The sequence below is a fragment of the Euprymna scolopes genome, chromosome 32 (assembly GCF_053919585.1).
Source record: "Euprymna scolopes isolate OS-2025 chromosome 32, ASM5391958v1, whole genome shotgun sequence".
Lineage (NCBI taxonomy): Eukaryota > Metazoa > Mollusca > Cephalopoda > Sepiida > Sepiolidae > Euprymna > Euprymna scolopes.
In genome coordinates, this window is record NC_136513.1 from 52,978,303 (window position 1) to 53,001,805 (window position 23,503).

A 23,503-nucleotide genomic window follows, 5' to 3' on the forward strand; every position below is an offset into this window, starting at 1 on the left:
CTGCCATCCGTAGTTATTGTCGTCTCACCACATTTTTGGCTAATTAACCTCTGGCACGCTTTGGGTTCGATTGAAACCGTTATCTTCAGACAATGTCCATCTGGAACTGTAGAGATTCAACGTCTCTATCAACTGCGCCACGGGCCCCGAAGGGGCGATCAAGGTTGAATTCTTTGATCTTATAAATCTACGTTTATTTATTATTTGATCTTCCATAGTCGAGTCTGTACCGATTAGTATATATATTATTCCTTAATTGGAATTCATTTTTGAGATGAGCATTATATATATTAATTTATTTTTATTTCGTCTTATAATTCTCATCTTTTATTGTTGTTTTCATCTTTATTGGTTGTTGTTTTTCACAACGTTTCGGCCAACTATTCCTCTGGCCTTCGTCAGGTGGTAACGTACTGAGACAACAACAACTACTATCTGTCGCAGTTACCACCTGACGAAGGCCAGAGGAATAGTTGGCCGAAACGTTGTGAAAACAACAACTAATAAAAATGAGAATAATAGTTCACAATAAAATAAATTAATATATATAATGCTCATCTCAAAAATGAATTCCAATTAAGGAACAATATATATATATATATATATATAATTAATGGAATTTGTTAGTATGAACAGATGGGTAATATAAGACTTGTTCGAACATGTTGTTTTCCTCACATACACACACCCACATGTACGCACGCACATATGCACAGACACGTACATATATTCACGTTCACGTATATACACTCACATTCATGTGCATACACGCACACGCTAACGTACACTCATGTACGCACACATGGGAAACGTCACTTCCCCTGAAAGGAAATCCAGACATGTGCAGTCAGAACACTGACCCGACGGTATAAAAGTCAACAACAAACATTCAACTTCCTCTTTCTTTCCTTTTGCCTTGCTTCGTCAACCAGACAAATTCACGTCCACAGCTCTTGGCTTGAAAACTTTTCCACATGGACGACTGCCATCATGCACGCGCGGCTTTGCTGAGGTCAACACTCCCTCTCTCTCTCTCTTTCCCTTTCTACATGCGGGACTGCCATTTCTCGTCCTCTACTTCATTCCTTTCTTTTCCACACGCGTTGTCATCAATGACTAAATGAACACGTTTTCCACCTAAACCCTTTATTTTCAACAGAAAATAAACGACATGTTTATTTTGTTCAGCAACGGAGTTTTGTTTCCTTCTTTCCATTCGTTTCATTATTTTCTTTTGTAGCGAGTTAGGATATTTATATCTTAGTCTGCAACAAACGATGGTGACCCCGTTATTTTAAAATGAAATGAATGTGTTTGAACAAAACACGCGGTGTAAACTAAACTCTTCTAAACAAACCCACGGCACAACAAAAAATAATTTTTCTCTAAAAAAACAAAATGGAACTTCAACAGACGGACTCCTACAACGAAATCATGGCATTAAATATTCCACCCTTCAACCCGACAAATACAAAAATATGGTTCGTCCAATTACAGGCCATATTTGATGCTAAACGGGTAACGTCACAACGAGCGCGTTATTGTTACCTAGTGGAAAAACTGGCGTTGGATGTGGTAGAGGAAGTCACAGATTTTCTCAAAAATGTACCTGAGAAAAGACCGTACGACATGCTGAAGCAAGCAATCCTGCAATGAACCGGTGTTTCTAACGAAGCCATGCTTCATAACTTATTCACACAAGTTGAGTTAGGAGACCGTATGCCTTCTCAACTACTTCGCCACATGAAAGCCTTGCTGGGTGACAACAAAATGTCGGACAGCATCATGAAGAGTCTATGGTTGGGTAAATTATCCCCAACTACCAAGCAAATCCTCGCTCCAATGTTGGAGGAGACGGCAACAGAAAAGCTCGCCGACATAGCCGACATAATTCATGAAAGTTCCCAGAGCCGACAAGTATACGCCCACCAACGGCAACCTGACCAAAACCGAGACAAGGAATTAGCCAAATTAAAGTCTATGATTGAAAAGCTTTCAAAGCAGCTAGCCAACATTGTTCAAATGCGGCAACATTATCCCAGAAACTACAACGACACGCGACGAAGTTACAGGCAAAGAAGTTTAAGCAGGAACCGGTCCACGTCACAATATAGACAAGATGTTTGTTTCTACCACAGGAGATTCGGTGTCGACGCGAGAAAATGCACTACACCCTGCGCGTTCATAAAAACCAGCACAGGGAAACGAACCTTCCAGCCAGTAACGACAACGACTGTAGCTGGAGCACAAAAAAAAGGTTGTCTGTTTTATATTCATGACAAAATTCACGGATATAACTTTTTAATAGACACCGGAGCGGAAATCAGCGTCATACTGACACCGTATGGCTACTCAACAGGGACCCAATTTTTCAGCCTACAACCCGCCAACGGTACAAAAATACCCACTTTTGGCGAGAAAACTTTAAAACTAAACCTTGGAATGCGAAAGAATTTTTTCTGGAATTTCACCATAGCCAGCGTGACCACTCCAATTTTGGGGGCAGACTTTTTAGCCATCGGAATCAGCACTGCCGTACTCGAAGATTTACACGTCCGCCGGTTACTCCAAAAATTTGCTCAACTTTCCCAGCCATTTAAAAACATGGACCCCATCAAGCATAGCGCTAAGCACTATATTAAGACCACAGGACCGCCCGTCTATTCAACCCCTAGACGCTTGAAACCGGATAAATACAAATTGGCAAAATCCGAGTTTCAAAACCTACTCCACATGAGGATAATACGGCCCTCGAAAAGTGCTTGATCATCACCACTTCACATGGTACAGAAATCTGACAACACCACATGGCGTCCGTAGGGAGATTTTAGATGCTTAAACGCAAAAACAGTTCCGGATAGATATCCTATCCCCCATATCCATGACTTCGCCAATGGATTCCAAGGCGCCACAATTTTCTCCAAACTGGACCTCGTAAAGGCATATTTTCAAATTCCAGTCGTAGAAGAAGACATTCATAAAACTGCACTAACCACACCATTTGGCCTTTATGAGTTCCTAAGGATGCCTTTCAGGCTGAGAAACGCCTGTCAAACTTTCCAACATTTGATTGACAAAGTTTTCAGAGGTCTGCCGTTCATATTTGCATATGTGGACGACGTTTTAATCGCCAGCAGAAACCTCAAAGAACACTAGCTACACCTGGAACAAACTTTCAAAAGACTGTCACATTTCGGTCTGAAACTAAACACCGATAAATGTGTTTTTGGCCACCAGGAAGTTCAATTTCTCGGTCATTTAATTGACAAGGATGGAATCTCTCCTTTGCCTGAAAAAGTAAGTGCCATTTCAAGTTTCCCTCTACCGACATCTGTACGCCATTTTGTAGGCATAATTAACTATTACCAACGCTTTTTGCCGAACTGTTCCGCGTTACTCGCACCTTTAAAAAAACGAACCAAAAACCAACAGTTAGTTTTGGAAGGAAAAACGAAAACTGCTTTGGCAAATTTCACCAAACTTACATATATCCAAGATAGCGATACAACGGAACTTACACTTACGAAATGAAATCTTGGCAGTGACACAAAGGAAGATGTAAAGATGGAGAGGATAATGTTGGGCATCACTCTAGAAGACAGAAAAACACATGGATCTGCCAACAAACAAGTTATTGACATCAATACTGCCATCAAGACATCCAGACACAGATGGCAGGGCACGTAGCCAGACAATATGACAACAGTCCATTAGGACAATGGAATGGACACCTCATGAACATAAGAAGTCAAAGGGAAGACCAATAACAGATTGGAGGGATGTCCTGATACAACACATAGGTCCCACATGGCAGCAGATAACTCGAGACAGAGGTAGATGGCTGAGGTCCAGGGAGGGATTCCTCATTAAATGATAAAACTCTTATTGATTGATTGATATTGATTCATTAAATACACACACACACACACACACACATATATATATATATATATATATATATATATATATATATATATATATATATATATATTTTATAATGTAGCGCTTTACCACGAACAGACACATTTTATTGTTCATTTTTAAAAATTTCAGTTTTATTAGCAAGACTTGCATACAATTATTTCAGCTCATTGCTGGTATTTAAATATATAATTGTCCTCAATCGTCATCAACATGGAAAAAAAGTGTATGAAAACAAAAATCTATATGAGTCTCAATAGCCTGCACCGACAATCCGATATTCATAATTTAGATTTAAAAAAATTTTTTTAATATATTTATTTATTTATGAATAAAATAAGATTTCCCAAATTGGGAATATTTTAAGTTGGATAACTCCATAGAGTAATTGTGGTGACATAACAAAGAGATAATGAGAAGTGTAGTATCTGTTCTAATGCTACATTTAATCTTTTCTATCTTTAGTCAGTGAGTGAGAAATCCTTCTTGATTGGGTATTTAATTTTTGTCCCAATTCAGGATACCCCTTTCTGGGGAGCTGAATTTTCCCTTTATACAAATCGAGGTACTTATGCAGAATTCGGACCGTGCTGAAATAATTATGTTATTATTTAGAAACCCATTCTTAACATAAGGAGAGGAAGGCGTTTTGTAACTATTCTAACAATTTAATAAACAAAAGATACCGTAAAACTCGAATTTAACTTGAAAACACTGTAAAAAAAAAAATAATAATAATAAAAAATAGCACGGTTCGTATTTTGCATAAGTACCGAAACCGACCTTAAGGGTGAGGTAGCAAATAAACAGGGACTATTGATCTGGACTAATTTTCAGAAGGTAAAATATTGATAAGACACCGTTAGATTATTAAAGGTTAAGTTATCTCCCCTGTATAGAAAAACACATTTCGCGAAAAAGACTTATTTTGAATGAAAAAAAAAATGAATATCTTTTGCCAAAATTTCGTGCTAGGAAGACAACATGTCGTTAACTTTAGGTCTTTTTCTCGTTTTTGGTCGTGCTCGAAGCCACAAATTTTGTACAAAAGTGCCCCAACGTCTGCCCTTCGTCAGTTTTCACCTTCACACCGAATACTAACACCTTTATTAGTTTTACGAGATAAAAGACAACTTGAGGCGAAGTTCTTTGCGGCATCGGCCGTTTCGTTTCGAAAAAGTGCGCACGACAACAGGGTCCACATGCCATTTGCGGTGGATGAGCGGACAATCACGAATGATGTGTTGATTTATAGTCACGACAACGACCGGTTTTATAAACTATTGACCTTTTTTGGTATTGTCCAGTTTTTCTTTTGGGTCCACTTGGCCGGTTTTTCCTACACGACCCTTCGAGATGTCGACCCTACTCTCAAACGACAAAGGGCCTCAGGTGGCGAGGAGTCCTCCGTGTGGTGGAAACGCATCAATCTAGGAAAAGATAAATACCGATATGGCATGGCAGTTCTGTGCATTTCTGTAGGTAAGTAATAAAGTATTACTAATAATAAATAATTGGTTCATGTTATTTGGATTCTTCGCGAAAACAAACATGGCGACCAGTGAAAACAAATGCGAAATACATTGGATTTAAAGGTCTTCATATCATTGCCCGGCATAACAGAAGAATGTGCGACTCTACATCCGGCCGTACCTCGAGTGGAACAAATCATAGTCCGGCTTGGTAATCGGACTTCCGTTGTTATTGTAAAACAAATAAATAATTTGACATGAAAGAAAATATGAAACTTTTGAAAGCAGGGTGCTTTGCTTCTGCACTTTTGTTACCGTGCTATTTTTTTTTAAATAGTATTTTTAAAGTTTTATTCAAGTTTATGATATCTATTTTATTAAATGGTTGAGTGAAAGTACAGAATAATTACAAAACATTCCCTCCCCATGTTAAGAATGGCTTTCTAAATAATAACGTTATGTTACATGATAAGGGCAGTAACAAAAGTGCATGAGTACCGAAAACAGTTTTATATTTTATACATATTTTTAGACACGACCGAAACAAAACGAAAGAAGGAAGTAAGTTTTTTTTTTTTTTTTTTTTTTTTTTTTTTACGGAGTCTCTCTTTAAAAATCTACCAAAAATCAAGTAATTATCTAATGGATACGAAATTTTCACCGATTATTAAGTGAAAAATGAACTTTATAATGATGCACTGGCAAATGTGTAGTTTAGCGGCGTAAATTATTTGACAGACAAAAACTTATAAAAACTTTATTTTTATAGACCGTATAAGGCTGAAATAAAATCCGAGAAAATTTCATTTTTATTTCTTTTTCAATATTTTTTATTAGACTAAATAGATGACAATCGAGGCTGCGATATATTTTTTTTTAATTTGGCCTTTCTATGGTTAGACAGATTGGCCTTTTTAAGGCCTAATTTGGTCTTTTTTACTCTTTTTCATTACAAAAATTGGTGGTCAAAGCAGTTACTATATGTACAGTTCCTATATATATATATATATATATATATATATATATATATATACTAGCTGTACCCTGCCATGCGTTGCTGTGGCTCAAGTTGGCGCAATGGAAAAAGTTCCAAAATGAGAAAAAGCATATTTCTTATAAGTTTAATTTTCCATTTTGCATGGGTACACAGTTTTTGTTGTTCCATTTTCTTAGCTGATATAGAGAATTTCTGGTTTGGTAACTCTTGAATATATAAATTGTCCATGTGAAAAAACAAAGCTTGGATTGGTTTATATTTCACAACATGATAATTAGTACACCAAATTTCAGTTGCAATACATGCAGTGGCATCCCTGGCAAATATAGCTGTTGGATAATTAACCACTTTATCTGCTTTCACAACAGTGTCGATGGATTTGTATTTGACTACCTCACTTGGAATTTTACATTGAATAATAGCGTTAAGTTCATGGGCGTCTTTGTATTGGCCTGCAAGAATAGCTCATTCACTCAGTCAAGTGGAATTCTTATAATTTGAATATCTGCAAAAACCTTTTAAACTAACTGTTCTTTTGATGAAATAAAATTACAGAAATTACAGAAGTTAAAAGTCAAAGAATTTTGCCCTTAACTCTGATCAGCTGGCACTTTTTCCTACCCAATTTCCCACAAGTGATGCAAAACTTTTTGTGCGGATCGAACAATCTGCAACTGGACATGCATATTTTGAGTTAAGTTTAATGTCTTCACATGGAACAAAAAGGTAGAGTATTTGAGGCAAGCATTTATTTCATCTGCTGATGTTGATTGAAGAATAACAGGTAACATTTGTCTGAAATCTTCTGCAAGCAATATTATTGCATTCCCAAATGGTCTGACATTGCCACGCAAATCTTGCAAGGATCGACCAAGAGCCTCAAGTGATTTTTTGCGTACCATTGTGCATTCATCCTAAACAATAAGTTTGCATTTCTGCAATATTTTTCCCCATATTGGATATTTTGGAGATGTCGAACATGAGATTTTTGAAAAATTGAATGTTTTAAAGTAGAATAAATAATTCTTCTACTTGGCAGCAAGGTCGCAGGTATTCCTCATGCAGCAAGGGCTAAGGCTATGTCATTTTGTTACCAAATGGCTGCCAAAATCAATTTAATTAGAAAGGTTTTACCAGTTACTTCTGGTGCTGTTCAAGGTAGCAGTAATTTCCAAGTAACTTCTATTCTCACAGAGTAAATTAGGTGACTAAAATAGGATTTATCCATGTTTTGACAATGCCTTATTCACTATAATTAATTTAGGAGACTAAAATAGGATGAGGGATTAGAGATGGACAGATAGAGAGGAAGATATATAGATAGAAAAGAGAAAGTTAGATGAAAATAGAGAAAGAGAAGGAGATAGAGAGATAAAGGGATTGATAGATAAACAGAGAGAGGGGGAGAGTTAGAAACAGAGAGGGATGAGACAGAGGAAAGGAGAGAGATAGAGGGAGTTAGAGAAAGGGGCTCAAAGAGAGATGAGGGGGTGATATAGAGAGAAAGATAGATTGAGAGAGGGAAAGGGAGAGATGGATATATTAAGAGAGGAAGAGAGAGGGGGAGAGAAACAGGTGAACTACACTTCACCGTTTTTTTCCTCGTTCAGTAGAGAAGAAATCTTTTGAGACTGAGGCAATTTTAATTTTTTGTTACTATCCAGAGTAAGCCTTTTTTTTAGGGGGGGGGCTAGATTTTCCACGCATTAGAAACCGACCGGGTTATCTGTACTTTCACCTAACAAATTAATAAAAGAGAAAGATTTTGTAAAATTTGAATTTAACATGAAAATACTATTTTAAAAAATAGCACGATAACATAAGTGCATAAGTGCCACTTTATGTACTCCTTGGGCGTTGAGTTCCATGGCGACCAGCATAATTATTTAATGGTCGCTCCCTTAGACCCCCCCCCCAGTCAAGGCTAATGCATGCGCACGTAACATTTTTTTATTTATTGAGGTTGGCTTAGTAACTAAACGATTTATTGATAATTTCGTAACCCTTAAACGCATGCCGGAAGATTTAAATTGGTTCATTATTGTTGTAATAAAAAAAAAAGTTTCATTCAACACAAAACCAAAAGCACATATTAATGATAAATGATTTATTATTCTATTCATTGAAATTGAATAATTTTTAGATAAAAAAAGTAAAAAAAAGTAAATAAAAAAATAGTTGCTTATGTGCACATGTAAAAATGTTTGTAAAAGTGAGAAATTATTTTAATCATTTAAAAAACTTGTCTTATTTTTTTGTTTATTTTTAGATTAGGTCCACCTTATAATCACCCCAACGTCCTCATCTTAAGAACAGCTTCCGGAATAAACACCACTTTTGGAGGGGGGGGCTATTTGCAAAATTTAACTGATATTTGTTGTCAGCATACCCACCCGAAAATACTATTAAAAAAAGGGGAGGGGTTCAGTGCCCGTTGCAGAGAAGTAGATTTATTTATCAATGAAAGTTGCGAAGAAATAAATTTATTTATCAATAAAAGTCGTCATTTAAAAAAGAAAATTGTGGAGGTGGACCTAAATGCAAATATTTACCCAAAAAATTATCCCGAAATTTATTACAAAAACGTTTTGTTTTCGCACTATTCAACAATTTATTCATCCGCGCATGTAAATTAAAAAATATTTGTAAAAGTGAGAAGTTATCTGTAAATGATTTAGTTTTTTTTTTTTTAATTTATTTATTTTTATTTTTTTACATTAGGTCCACCTCCACAAATGTTAAGAACGGCTTTCAGAATAAACACCCTCAACCTCTCCATCTTAACAATGGATTTCGGAATAAACATCATTGGGGGTGGGGGTTGTCAACATACCCATCCGCACAAATACTATTAAAAAAAAAAAAAGGTTGTCATTTAAAAAGAAATTTAAAATCAAATGTTTGTAAAAGTGAGAAATTATTAATAAATGTTTAGTAACATTTTTCGGTGCTAATGCAGAGAGTGATCCGCGCTATTTTTTAAATCGTATTTCCACGTTTAATTAAAGTTTTATGTTTTTTTTATTCAATTGCAAGGTTAAAGTACAGAATAGGTACAAAACACCCTCCACTCCCCATGTTAAGAATGGCTTTTTAAATAATAACGTTATTATTTCAACACGGATCACTCTCTGCATGAGTACCCATTTTTCTTTTAATATTCATAAAAAGTAAAACTTTTTTTCAAAATAAATAAATAAAAGTTTAAAGATTGAAAAATATTTAACTTGTAAAATTAAAAAAATGGCTGCATGAAGGCACGCCGGTATTTTGTAAACATTTTGTAAACACTGTTTTTAAAAAATAAAAAATAATATTTCTATTATTTTTTAAACAACTTTAATAGTTTATTTTGGAAGTATATTCCATACAGAAAATAAACAACCCACTTTAAAAAGAGAAATTACGAGTTTTTTTTCTATTTTATTCACAGTTTTCTGTTAGGGGTGTCAAAAATTCCTCCAAATTTCTGATACACCTAGTGGAGGACTTTTGCGGCTACCACACTCTCTCATCCAGAAACACTTGGTCCTAATTTACCATGCTTGTGATGGTGTTGCTCGTAGGATGTAATGTAGTATTTTAAGATCACGACTAAATGTGTGTGAAATGGTGTTTGAAATCGATATAAGACAATGGCTATTAGCCTAGATGTATTGAATTAGTATATGGCGTCTGTTGTGGCAAACCTACACTACTTTGGTTCAGAGGGAAATTTTTGTAGTCATTTTATTATATATGGAGATGACCCTTCAAAAAAAATGTTGGTACTCATGCAGAGAGCGATCCGTGCTGAAATAATAACGTTATTATTTAAAAAGCCATTCTTAACATGGGGAGGGGAAGGTGTTTTGTACCTATTCTGTACTTTAACCTTACAATTGAATAAAAAAAAACATATCATGAAACTTTAATTAAACGTGGAAATACGATTTAAAAAAATAGCACGGATCACTCTCTGCATTAACACCAAAATGTTTTCATTATTTTAAACTTTTATTTTCTGAAAATAAAACAAAAATTAAAAAAAAAACACGTTATGTTAATGAATTGTTGTTTGGTTTTAAATGTTACGTTTTTATTGTCTTTCCAACATTATCAAAAAAAAGTAATTTGAAATAAGTCGGTTGTCTGCCTTTGATTCCAACATGGACGCTTCTTTTTTACCTTAAATTCAATTTGCTTTTCTTGAATGAAAAAAAAAATAATTGAACAAATTATGTGATTTTTGTAATATTTCATCTTCGTTCCGTAACTAGTATGTACATTATACAAACGTTTCTGTATTTTCTTTATTTTTAATTGCCGACATAAGTGTGAATCTGAATAAGCACCCATCTGGGTTGGTGTATCTGTTAATCTCTCACTCTTGTATAGCAGTTTTAGGCATATTCTCAGTTTGCGTTTTATATAAACACAAGTCGCCTGGCTGTGACGTTTGTTTCGCCATAGAGCATCTATGCGTCAATATTGCCCAATTGCGAGTTAGGACTTTTACCTAATCATGGCTGACAGAACGAGAGCATGCTACCCCGTTGGTGAAATAAAGGGTTCAGTTCAAAATTCTGTGCAAATTCCCAAATTCGACAGAAACATTCTTGATTTTTACAAGATACACCTGACCAAGGTCGGATTGTTACATTAGCTGAATCGTTGTATGAATAACATCCGAGATGAGGACAGGAGTCCAAATAATCCGAATTATCAATCCTCGGGTTTTACTAAAAATGTATGACGAAAATTATGCCCGATCAATGTACAAGTAACTGCTCCTGCTGTTTGTCGTATAGAAACGACGTGTAAAGTTGCTTGGACCGAATCAGACATTTAGTTGCGCCAGATTTTGGTTGTATATAATGAGGTTTACTAAAATTGTACGACTAATTACGTGCGATTATTGCGCCTGCTGCTGATTTGCTATTAAAGCAACTTTGACACGAACGAAGTACTGAGTTTATATCAGCGCAAAATAATGTAAAAAATCTGTTGTAGTATTATTAAAATAAACAATAAAATGAATTTGGTGAATCTGAACGAGAATCACCCCACCCCCACTGAATGACTTTCGGAATAAACACCCCCCAACCTTCTCGTGTTAAGAATAGCTTTCGGCTTTTTGCAATTTTTTCAGTAGATTATTATTGATTGGACACTAATATATAGGGGGTGATTCTCGTTCAGGTCCACCATGAATTTACTCACAAAATCCAGTCGAGAGGTTATTTTTTGGCAAATATATTTTTAGATTCATATAAAAAATATTTATAAAAATAGATTATTTTTTAAAAATATTTTCTCTTAAAGCAGAAAGTAAATCGATACATAAGTATTTATTTACATAATGAACTCCTTAAAAACTGAAACAATTATTTTTTTCCAATTTTGTGCAAACTTTTCTTTTTTTGTTAAAAATCTTTGTAAAAAGATATAAAATGTTTATTTTATTTATTTTTTTTTTTTTAGATTAGTCGTTCATTGATTTTACTAATTATGCACAACTAAAAAATAAACACGATTTTATGTACGTCTAATTAAATCCTAAAACACTGAGACAATTATTTGGCACATTGTATTGGAAAAAATAATTCTCAGTTTCTAGTTTTTTTTTTTTTTTACATAGGCATCACCACATTATCAAGGCCAAGAGGCCACTCAAGGATAAGGGTTAAAGAGTGTACAGTAGAAATTGGACAATATAGTAATCATTAGTAATAGATACTTAGATAAATAACTTTGCATTAACATTAAATGACACCAATGCCATTAAACACAAACGACGAAACCAATTTTTCTCTAAAACGAATATTTGAGTAGATTGTTTACTTCTATGTATTTTATGGTAATTAGGATCCTGGGCATTGCCCAGTAGCATTGCTAATTACTAATACTCTTTTGTGTTTCATTACAGGATACCTTCTGCTATTTATTAGTCTCATGTTCCCGAAACGTGCGATCAAAGAACTTGTTCTAAAGAAAGGAGGTAAAATGGTCCAAATTACGACTTTTGGTCGAAAATCAACCGAGAGCGTTTCAGTTGCTTCCATTAACTGTCTACAACAACGGAGTTCCGCCAAAAATCAGATTCCGATGAAGATTAAAGGGAAATGGTTTTATTTTCTTCTCGACAAGAAAGGAGTTTTCCACAACGAATATTTATTTGATTATTTAATTGGATTAAAAAGATCCTTGAAATAAATATTTTGTTTTTCTTTATTTAAATTTTTTTTTTTTTTTCTAGAACATTGGATCACATGTTTTAAATTGTTTTCCTTTTTTAAACAAAATTTGAAGTCATTATTTGGATATTTTGGACTACTGTTCTCATCTTCAGTGTGATTTTTCACAAAATTTCAGTCGATATAACCTCCGACCTTCTCCAGGTGTATCTTGTTGAACTTTGGAATGTTTCTGTCAATTTCAGGAATTTGCACAGAATTTGAGTCAAAACTCTTTATTCAGTTCACAGCACGAACCCGTGGTGCAGTGGTTAGAGTACTTGGAAAAAGTCAACTGTAGAGTGATATTATCCTGAAGGTTGAAGGTTCAATCCTCAGTCTGGACGACCGAAAAATACAATTGCGAATTACTAATGACTTCTATCCATGGCTGACGGAACAAGAGTATGCTACACCGGTGAAGTAAATAGAAGTTAATTTAAAAAAAAAAACATTTATTTGTTTACCAGCAAGGAGAGGCGACATTGCCCAGGATTGAATGATGATCAACGAATATTTCACACTCATATATTTTTATTGTCATCGAAATCCGTGAAATCGCCCGGAGGGAGCTTCACATGCCTCCATGCAGTAACTTAATCCAAAATATGTTATTCTACATTAAACTATAGAGAACTTACTGTTTCTTTTATAAATTTTTTTTTTATGTAAACTTCTTTCCAGTTAACAAAAAAAAACATTAAGAAATTTACATGCAATGTTTGAACCTACAGGCAAAAAAAAACAAAACATAAATTTTCAAGTCTTATAAAATTCCTCACAGTTAATGAAAAAAATTAAGAAATTTCTGAGTGGAGTTTGAACCTACAGACTGCATCATGCAAAAGAAAAAAATGCTATCAACTTACAGTAGAATTTTCACAGCCCGTTGTTCTATCATTGTTGCTAAGCAACATCATGGAAAAAACTGGCTTTACCGATGATAGATAAATTAAAATAATGGTTTCGATTATTGGTAATTATTTGGGGTATTCTGAGACAAAACTTAACTAAGATCTCTCCCAGTTCTGTAAATTTTAAAGAAAATCTGTTCAGCTGTTTCGGAGTCTACAACTTACGAACGTCTACGAACTTACACACCCACACACACACCCACACAAAGTTGCATTTATATAATTGTAATAATAATGAAATTTCTGTAGGAGTAGAATCACTTTGTGTTTCTTTTTTCTTCATCCTTCCTTGTGGCATGTCACCAGAAAAGTAAAGTCTCCATATTGTTTCAACAATGAGATTTTCAAATTTTCTAACTAGGACGAAATCACGCAGCTGCGTGAAATTCTACATTGAATTATGCGTTGTATTCCGCATTGTACTGGTTTTCTAAAATGACAGATTTTAATTCAAATAAAAACACTGCTTACATCAAGGAAAAAAAATCTGCTAATTCATGATTTTTGATAAGAATATTTAAAAATATACAACAAATCGACACGTACGAATACCCCAGGAGGAGGGGGAGGGTAAAATGTAAAAATAAGTTTTGGTAGGTAAGTATGAGGATCAAACCCGAACCCTTGAGGCAAAGTTGGAAATTAAAGTGTAAAAAGAAAACGTGCGATGTTAACCACTAGGCCACCATGAAATACTAACGGAAACACGTTTGAATTTATTTAATTATTTAGAATTGGCAGGTGCACGTTTTAATGACTTAATGAGGTCAACTTTGACTGCGGGGTAGTATTTTATTTACTGCAGAAACGCTTTTTTTATTTTTATTTTCCCAAGATGTTGGGGGGGGGGGGATCAGTTCCCCATAACAAGGGGATTGTCCAAATTGAATAGCAATTGTCTGATATAAGGAAAATTTCCACATTGATCAAAGCTGATTTCCAGCGATCGCGACCAGAAAAATACCACCAGAATTAGTGTCACTTTTATTATATGAAAAAGCCTAATCCACATGCGGCGAGCGAAAAATATTGAATCATCTCTTCAAAGTCAAGCAAATTAAATAGACAGGCGAAGTCCATTGTTAACTCATAGATATTATGATTTATATGTGATATAAAAAGTTTCAAGAAGTTGTGAGCCGACCGACCGCTTCTCGGGTAAAAGCCTTTCTTGGACATAAAAAGCGAACATACGTATACACATTTTCGCTTTTATATATAAAGAAGATTATAGCTTTAAGTATCCTGTTCCTATTTGTCTCCCCACAAGGGCAGAATTAGACACATAGTCAGTTTTTGAAGTGGATAAAATTCAGCTCCCCAAAAAGGGACACTGGATAGGGAAAAGAATAAAAATTGCCTCAATCATGAAGGACTAGCAAGACCTGTGGAAATTCTACAGGAGACTCATATGTAATATATTGATGTCGGCATTCTGTATATGTTCAGTGTAAATGGAGATGCTTTCATATTATTGTAACCCTTTTGTTAAAAATACAAAAGTATTTATCTAAGCTAGCAGACGCCCGGGCTTAAATATGATATTTTAATTCTTGCAGATTTTATATATATATATTGTTGACTGGGTTCAAAAACAGCCTATAGAAAATGGACTCTGATTTATGAAAGTATGATAGGTTATGAAAAGGAAGGGTTGTAAAGAGATAGCTTCGAATTTGGGGGTATCAAAACAAAAGCAAAATATGATGAAAGTAAAAATAAAAATAATTTATTATACCATACCTGTTCACACTGAAACACTTATCACAATATTCTGTGGATCTATATTAAAAAACCTTGTTAAACTTTGTGACATATTTCCATTTTATGGAGGTCAGGCGCAAATGAACACCTCATAATTTTATTATACCATATTTCTTTAAACTGAAACATAATTATCAAAGTATACTTACACAGATAGATATGAAAAGTCTTTATTAAAGTTTGTGCCTATTTCCATTCTATGGAGGCCAGACGCGAACGCAGACCCCACAATTTTATTATACCATCCCTATTTAAGTTAAAACATACTTATCAAAGTATTATTATGTACATCTATATAAAAAACACTTGTAAACGTTTTTTTTTTTAATTTTTAAATTTTTTATTTCCATACTTTGTGGACCAGACGCGTACGCAGACCCCACAATTTTAATGAACCACCATTTTGCCAGATCAAACATACCCATTCCTGTGTCTTGATACACCGTCTATCATTATATGTAATTAGTTTTAAAATAGTCAACCATATAGGAGCCTATTCGTGACCAGACACACACACAGACATTCAGCTTTATATATATATATATATATATATATATATATATATACTGCCATAAATTTTTTTTTTTGTTTTTTGTGTATTAATATTCATATTAAAACTCCTTTTTTCAGTTTATTTAAAGAGAAAATACAACTTTCTTCTTGTATATGGGTCGTGGAATTGCATTCATCTGTAAAAGATCTAGCTAATTTTCATATTCTTTTAAACATTTATTTAAATTGATTCCCGCTTAGTTTTTTCAGTTTTCTTATGGAATGATCATCTTTAGTTAACTATTACGTGTAATTATATTCATGCAGATATTCTACATGATTTATACTTGTGTAATATTTGTGTAAAAAGGTTATAGTAAATACAAACCTCTTTCTATATATATTTATGTATGCGTATTTGTCTAAAAAGTGTTACCTGCCAAACTCCTCTGTCAGTTTTTGGTCTACGGACACGAAACTTAATGTATAGGGTATTCGAATCCATGCAAAACGTTTATATTTAAGTTTTAGTCGAGGAAAATCAGTGCAAAAGTGTGAAAATTAAAAAAAAAAAATGGAATATGCCAGGATAGGTTGAATGACAGAATTACGAATATGCATGTGTAACATGATAGCTATTGGTTCATGTTTTAATTTTTAACCTTGCAGCGAACATGTCTTCATAGCTCAGGCATTAACATCAAAGGAAAAAGTAAATCATAAAGTAAACAGTTTGGTTTTGATTCTTGGTGGTGGCGCACGAGTTATTTTTTTTAAAACTTAAAATCATTACTGTATATTGGGTCCAATCTATATATCTATAAAAGTGAACGTGTCTGTCTGTGTGTCTGTGTACATTTCCCTATGAAATAACCCTGTCAATCTTTAGTCTACAGACTCGAAATTTGATATACAGGGTACTGAGATTTGGGAAAATCTATGTGATCGGTCAGAAATTTGGCTGTTATGGGGTCAAAGTTCAACGATTTGACCTTTGAGAACTCTACCAAACTCCTCTGACAATTTTGGGTCTAAACACTTGAAATTTTAGATATAGGTTCCTTAGACATGGATCTAACTTAACTTGATTTGAGCCCAAAACAATAAATAGTAAGTGGTCATAATAAGGGTCAAAGTTAAAAAAAATTGACCTTTTTTTTTTGGGGGGGGGGCCTGCTCACCTCCAAACACCCGGGCAACGTCGGGCATCCATGCTAGTATAATATAATAATAAATACGAAATCTGCATTAATCAAAATATCATATTAAGCATATTTTATGACCGGGCAATGCCGGGTGGCCTGTTAGTCTATACATAAATTTTATATCTCACCATCAAATGTTGTGGACACATGAAATTGTGTGTGTGTGTGTGTGTGTGTGTGTGTATATATATATATATATATATATATATATATAATTATATCTGAAAAATAAAATCCCACCATTGAAACAGTATACAGATTTTAATTTTCTGGTGACAACATCCACTGAATCTGAATCTTTTCTCGTGACAGCATCCACAATGAAAAATGGAGCAAAGGAAACAAAAAACAAATTGATTCTACTCCAGGAGAAGGTGCTATATAACTGAAAATTTGATTATAAACAAGCAGATATTTATTTAAAAAATAATTAAAAAAAAACTTTAAAATGATCTATTTTAATTAAAATTTAAACAGTGCTTACATGGGGGTGGGGGTCAATTAAAACAAAATATATTTCCCACATAGGAATGGGTAGGGATATAAACATGCGCTTGGTGCATACGAATAGCAGACTTGCTGCAGATGAGAGATGTTCGACCAAAAGAGAGAGGGGGTCACAGAAGAAATTGAAAATGTCTCTCGTTTTATGTTTGGTGTTGCAATATTTTTGGTTTGTAATGGGCGGGGGTATTTATAAACACTGCCGATAGGAACTGGCAAATCAAATTAATTCACGTTCTGTTATCAACCAATCAGAAACCAGAATTGCTCCATAAAAATACTGGATATTTTAGCATTCCAGCACATAATCTTTTCGTACTAACACGAAAAGGATCTTTTGCTTTTTGCTTGCAAAATCATAAAGTCCAGAACCTGTACAGAACAGCGACCCACTGAAAATTTTTTATATCTAGGAATTGTATAGAATAACTACCTATCGGAAACTCTTCTGAAACTAAACATGGCTTACAATTCAAGAGGTTATGGACTTGGCAGAAGACTTTACTTCAAGGGATCAGAATCAAAATTTGAATTGTGGCAAGTAAAATGTTTAGGATTTTTACGAATCCAAAAGTTACACAAGGTAATTCAGGCACAACCTGAAAACAGAAACGACTCTGAGTTTATTGAAAAGAATGCAACTTTCTTTGCAGAATTAATACAGTGTTTAGATGACAGAAGTCTATCTCTGGTAATGCGAGAAGCCTTAGACGATGACTGCAAAGCATTGAACTTATTAAGAGAGCATTATTTATCAAAAAGAAATCCTAAAATTATCTCTTTATATACTGAACTGACATCTCTAAAACGTATATAAGCTGAGACGATTGCAGATTATATTATAAGGGTCAAAACAACAGCAAATTCATTAAAAATGTCTGGCAAAGTTATTAGCAACAGTCTGTTAATCTCCATGGTTCTTAAAGGATTGCCAAGTGATTTTAAGCCACTGTGATAAAAAAAGAAAAACCCATGACTTTTAGTCAATTCAAGGTAGCACTTAAGAGTTACGAGTAAACTGAGCAAATGATCACCGAAAAAACGAACTTACAAATATCATTAAATTACGTTTAACCTGAATAAAAACCGCAACTTTTCCAAAAGCAATCCTTCCCCAAAGAAAAGGATGAACATTATTTGCTACAATTGTAAGCGACCCCATCACAAAAGTTTTCAATGTAGATACAAAAAATTTCAAAGGAAACTCCATAAAAATGTGAGAGAGCTCCATTAGCGAACATACATTTTTATTTTCCTGTACATTTGATGCTTCAACAGTGACAACTTTCTTGTCGATTGTGGAGCGACGTCACATGTAATTACGAAGGAATCGGATTTTATCAATTTTGATCCCAACTTTAACCTTTGGAGTCACTTTTTAGAGCTAGCCGACGTTTTGAAAAGCGGCGATGCTAAAATCTCGCTAAGGAACAATAAAGATGAATTTTGTTTCTGTATTCTGGAAAACGCTCTTCTAATCTTAAAATTTAAACAAAATATATATTTTCTGTAAAAACCCACTAAACAAGGTGCAAATATAAATTTTAGCCCCAATAAATCCAAAACTGGTGTACACAAATGGAACTGTATTCGATATTAAAGAAAATGGAAAACAATGTTATTTAAACAGCGTAGTCCCATCAAAAACCGCCTGCCATAATTTACAGACATGGCATAAAATTCTTGAGCATTGCAATTCCAATTTTGGAGTAGCCTTGTACCTAATGTTTTGTTTATCAGGTTCGTTCTTTTTGTAACTCTTCAGAGTAAATAAAAAATATACAACTCAAAAAGTTGCCGAGTGTGGTTAATGGAATGAAAATAAAAACTTCAAAAACTTGACAAACTTCAACGTTTGTACACAAGGTAAACTGGCAAAGTACCAAAACAAGACGGCAAACAAGAAGGCCATGAAAATCCTATCATTGTGACTTGAACAGTCTCATGAAACCGATGGGCAGATAAAACTTTAGATATGCATGAAATTTTGTAGATGATTATACTGGTTTAATAATTGTTTATTTCTTAAAAAACAAATCTGATACCTTACTAGCAACTAAAAAATATTTAGCTGACATGGCTCCCTACGGTGCAGTAAAGTGTATTCGCTCTGACAATGGTACAGAATTCACTAATGAAGACTTTGAACTTTTATTAATAAACCATCAAACATGAAAAAGCGGCCTTTAATTCACCTCACCAAAACAAACTGCAGAAAAGATCATGGCGGACACTTTTTGAAATGGCAAATCAAAACTCCCACAAATCCTCTGGACGTACACTAATGACTCCTGCATATATAAGCAACCAATCATTTACCAAAAGATTATCTAGAACCCAATATGAAGCTTTCTGTGGTAGAAAGTCAAATTAAAGCAGAATGCATGCATTTGGTTCAATTTGCTTCGCATTTATAGATAAGAAAAACAAATTAAATATCAAAACCGATCAATGTATATTCCTTGGGTGCGAAGAAAACAGCCCAGCCTATTTAGTATATTTTCCAAAGAAAATTAAAATAAAAATATCCGATGTGTAAAATTCAGATATGTTTAATTTCAAAGACGAAAATCCATCATATGAAGAGAATGAATTAATATTTCCTTAAATTCAGAAAACAAATGATGACAATGAAGTCGTCATTGATGAGGACAAGAGTATTATTAATAATGACAATGATGATGCCGATGTTAAAGTCGAAAATTCATCAGAATGTTACCCCAAAATGAATAGAAGACGGCCCAATTTTTTTGTGGTCGACAATTTGAAAGATTATCAAGTCGACTATTGCTATTCCAGGGATTATATGCTTTAATATGGATATAAAAGCTTTAACAAAGCAATTAATTCAGGATATTGTACAAATCCCAAGAGCAATAGGAGCCTTTTATCAAGTCTGAAAATGACACAATGTTCAACGAGCAAGATTAGAGATGCGCCACAGTACAACTCATGCTCCCTACCAATCCAAGTTATGACAACTGGATCATTGCTACCACCCTTAAAATGTAAATCTGTACAGCTCAACGCTTGAGGGCACAGGTTAATGAATGGGACGACTCACAGCTATGGTCTTTGGGATGTTTCATGTGAGGAAAACACCATACCATCTCACATCTTCAAAGTCAGCTTGAAAATCAACACCAAAGTGTACCTGAATGTGCTGAAGAGTGTGCTGATGCCCTGGTTCAATCAGGTGGCCACTGGCAGACTCTGGCTGTGGCAGCAGGACTTCAGAAGGAGTGCTATAACTTTGTATCCTTCTCTTACTGACCTCGCTCCTCCCCTGACCTGACACTGCTGGACTACTTTGTTTGGTCATTTGTCAAGAAAATCACCAACATGACCCCCAACAACAAAGCCATCCTGATCACCGCCATCCGCTAAGTATTCGCTCAGCTCCCGCTAGCCCTTGTGGAAAAAGCATGTTCCCAGTCCCGAACCTGTATCGAGGTTGAAGGCGGCTACATTCAATAGATGTCAGTTCTACTACATAATCAAGTTAGCTAAATTGATTTTTTTTTTTTAATAAAAGTTGTAAAATAAAGTGTTGTTTTCTTTATGGCAACAACTTTTATCGTTTCATCCTGTAGTTTCCCTTTGCATCAAACTGGCAATATACCTTATTTGAATTGGAAAAAAGTTAAAAGAAAAAAAAAAAAAGAAAAAAAAGTAAAAAGAAATGTAAAACAAAAGTTAAAAAAAGAAAAAAAAAGGGAAAAAAGTTTTTAAAAAAAAAGGGGGGGGGGAAGAAGAAAAAAATCAGAAATATGCTCAACGTTTTTCTTCCAATTTTTATGTTCGTTCACCCCCTCCCCCCCTTCCCTTCCGGTTGCACTGCATTGTGGTCAGAAATCTGTTTGATTGACACCAAAATATCCCACTTGAAACATGATCTGCCAATTCCGGCCATTATTCTCTTTTATCAGCCGTAACTAGTCAACCGTGATGGACGCTTATTGCTATGACCACTTAGTTTAGACAAAAAAAAAACAACATAATTTAGTGCTTACTTCAACATCCATGTATTTAGATCAAGCAAGACTCTCTACCAGCTGTTCATCTATATCATATTAGTCTGTTTGTCTGTCTGTTCCATTTTTGATCAGGAATGTACTGGGTCAATATGGCCGAAATTTTATGTTCTGATAAGGTGCAGCCAACTATGTATTATGGCATCCGTTTGATGCACAGATGGTATTAATAGGGATTAATAGGGATTAATAGGGATTAATGACCGCAATATTGTATTAATTTCAGAAGATTTCTCGGATCTACAGAGTCGATCTGATTAAAATTATGTATAGACCTTCTTATGAATATTTGGGGGTAAAATATGTTTTTCCAATTATATTTCACTCTTTGTGCATGTCAATCCTTTTTAAAAATAACAATAAAATAACGAATAACATATATAAACGAATAACATATATAAACGAATAACATATATAAACGAATAACATTAAAGGTACATGATCCAAGATCCAAATATTTATTTTTTCTTACCAAACACATCTTTTCGCATATTAAAATGTCAGTACATTTTTTTCTAGGTCCGTTTCATTATACAGAAACAAGCGATTATTATTATGTCAATATTGAATCTTCTCATACATATACTCCTCAGAAAAAATGCAAATTTATTTTGTCTAAAAAGAAAATGTATAACACATAACAATATAATATTGGGAAAAAAGAAAAGGCATAGAAGATCTAGCATTGTGTATTTGTTTAGGCAGCCATATATATATATATAAGAATTACAGTTAAGTTTACCAAAATGATCCAAGATGGCAAAACTAAAGTATATTATAAATATTAAAGAATTAATATTTATAAAGTAATCTCAACCAGATGTAAAATCTCGATAAAACCAAATAGGGATAGAGCTTATAATAAGAACAAGTAGTTAATAAAACATGTTAAAAAAACACTTCAAAAAGAGTTAAAAACATATTTAATTTTAAAAGGAAACACTAAATAAGTGGATAGTTCTTAATCTGTGGAGTTTCGAAGAAATACTTTCCTTCTCATCAGAGGGTAGGATTTAGAAAAATGCGGGATCGGATTTTGCTTGCAAAAGTATTAAATGAAACTACAAGTAAGTTATAGATCTTACCTGATAAAAAAAAGTGAAGCAGAGGGAATAGGGTGAATAAAAAAGTTATTTCACGTGAATGGACAATTTGGTGAAGGGTAAAATATCCAATGACAGTAAAATCCAAAGATGCAGAATCCAAGAAACTTAGTTAAATTTCCATTCGCACAAGTAAAATACAAGGGAATCGCATAAATGAAAGATGATCCAAAGTAATCCAAAAGGCTGAAATCCGTGGCATAATTCACGATTAGGTACAAGGAAAAGGGAAAGAATTCCAATATATTATTAAAAGAAAGATAAAATGTGCATAAAAAAATTATACAGCTCGACTGTCGAGGCAAGGCTGAATTAAGGAAAATGCATGGAGAAGTAAAAAGGGGAGGAAAAAAAAAGAAAAAAAATTGAATGGTGAGTGGAATAAATTTAAAATAGAAAAACCAATGTCAAAATGACCCAGACAAGATGACGTTAAAGGCGCCAAAATTTTAAGCCAAAAAGAGGTCAACTGAAATGTACACGTTATTATTCAAGAATTAAACTATCAGCAGGAGTTTTTGAAGGAAACCAAATGAAATAAGAAGAAATACAAAATAAATACATACATATGTAAATACAAACATTTTCAAAGTGTTTTTTAACATATTTTCTAAACTACTTGTTCTTATATTATATATATATATATATATATATATATATATATATATATATATATATATATATATGGTATAAGCTGTGTCTGGTGCCGTGTATTGAGAGCATTGTTACCAATCATTATGGTGTTTCTCACCATCCAACTGAAAATTATTTAAACCTCATGCTCGAGTGGCCTATGAACCTTGATAAGTGATGATACCCTAGTAAATAAAAATATCACTGCATCATTTCTGATTTCTCCTTACCACTGAATTTAAACAATGC

General features: G+C 34.0%; 1 protein-coding gene across 1 annotated transcript in view; it reads left to right on the forward strand.

Moving 5' to 3' along the window:
* The window catches only part of LOC145256358 (putative ATP-dependent RNA helicase DDX28), a 92,733-nt gene extending 80,130 nt beyond the window's left edge, over positions 1–12,603 (forward strand). The window contains exon 15 of the mRNA XM_080115181.1: positions 12,299–12,603. Coding sequence (XP_079971307.1) covers positions 12,299–12,361 — 63 coding nt within the window. The 3' untranslated portion in view covers positions 12,362–12,603. The remainder of the gene's footprint in view (positions 1–12,298) is intronic.
* The last annotated feature ends 10,900 nt before the right edge of the window (positions 12,604–23,503 follow it).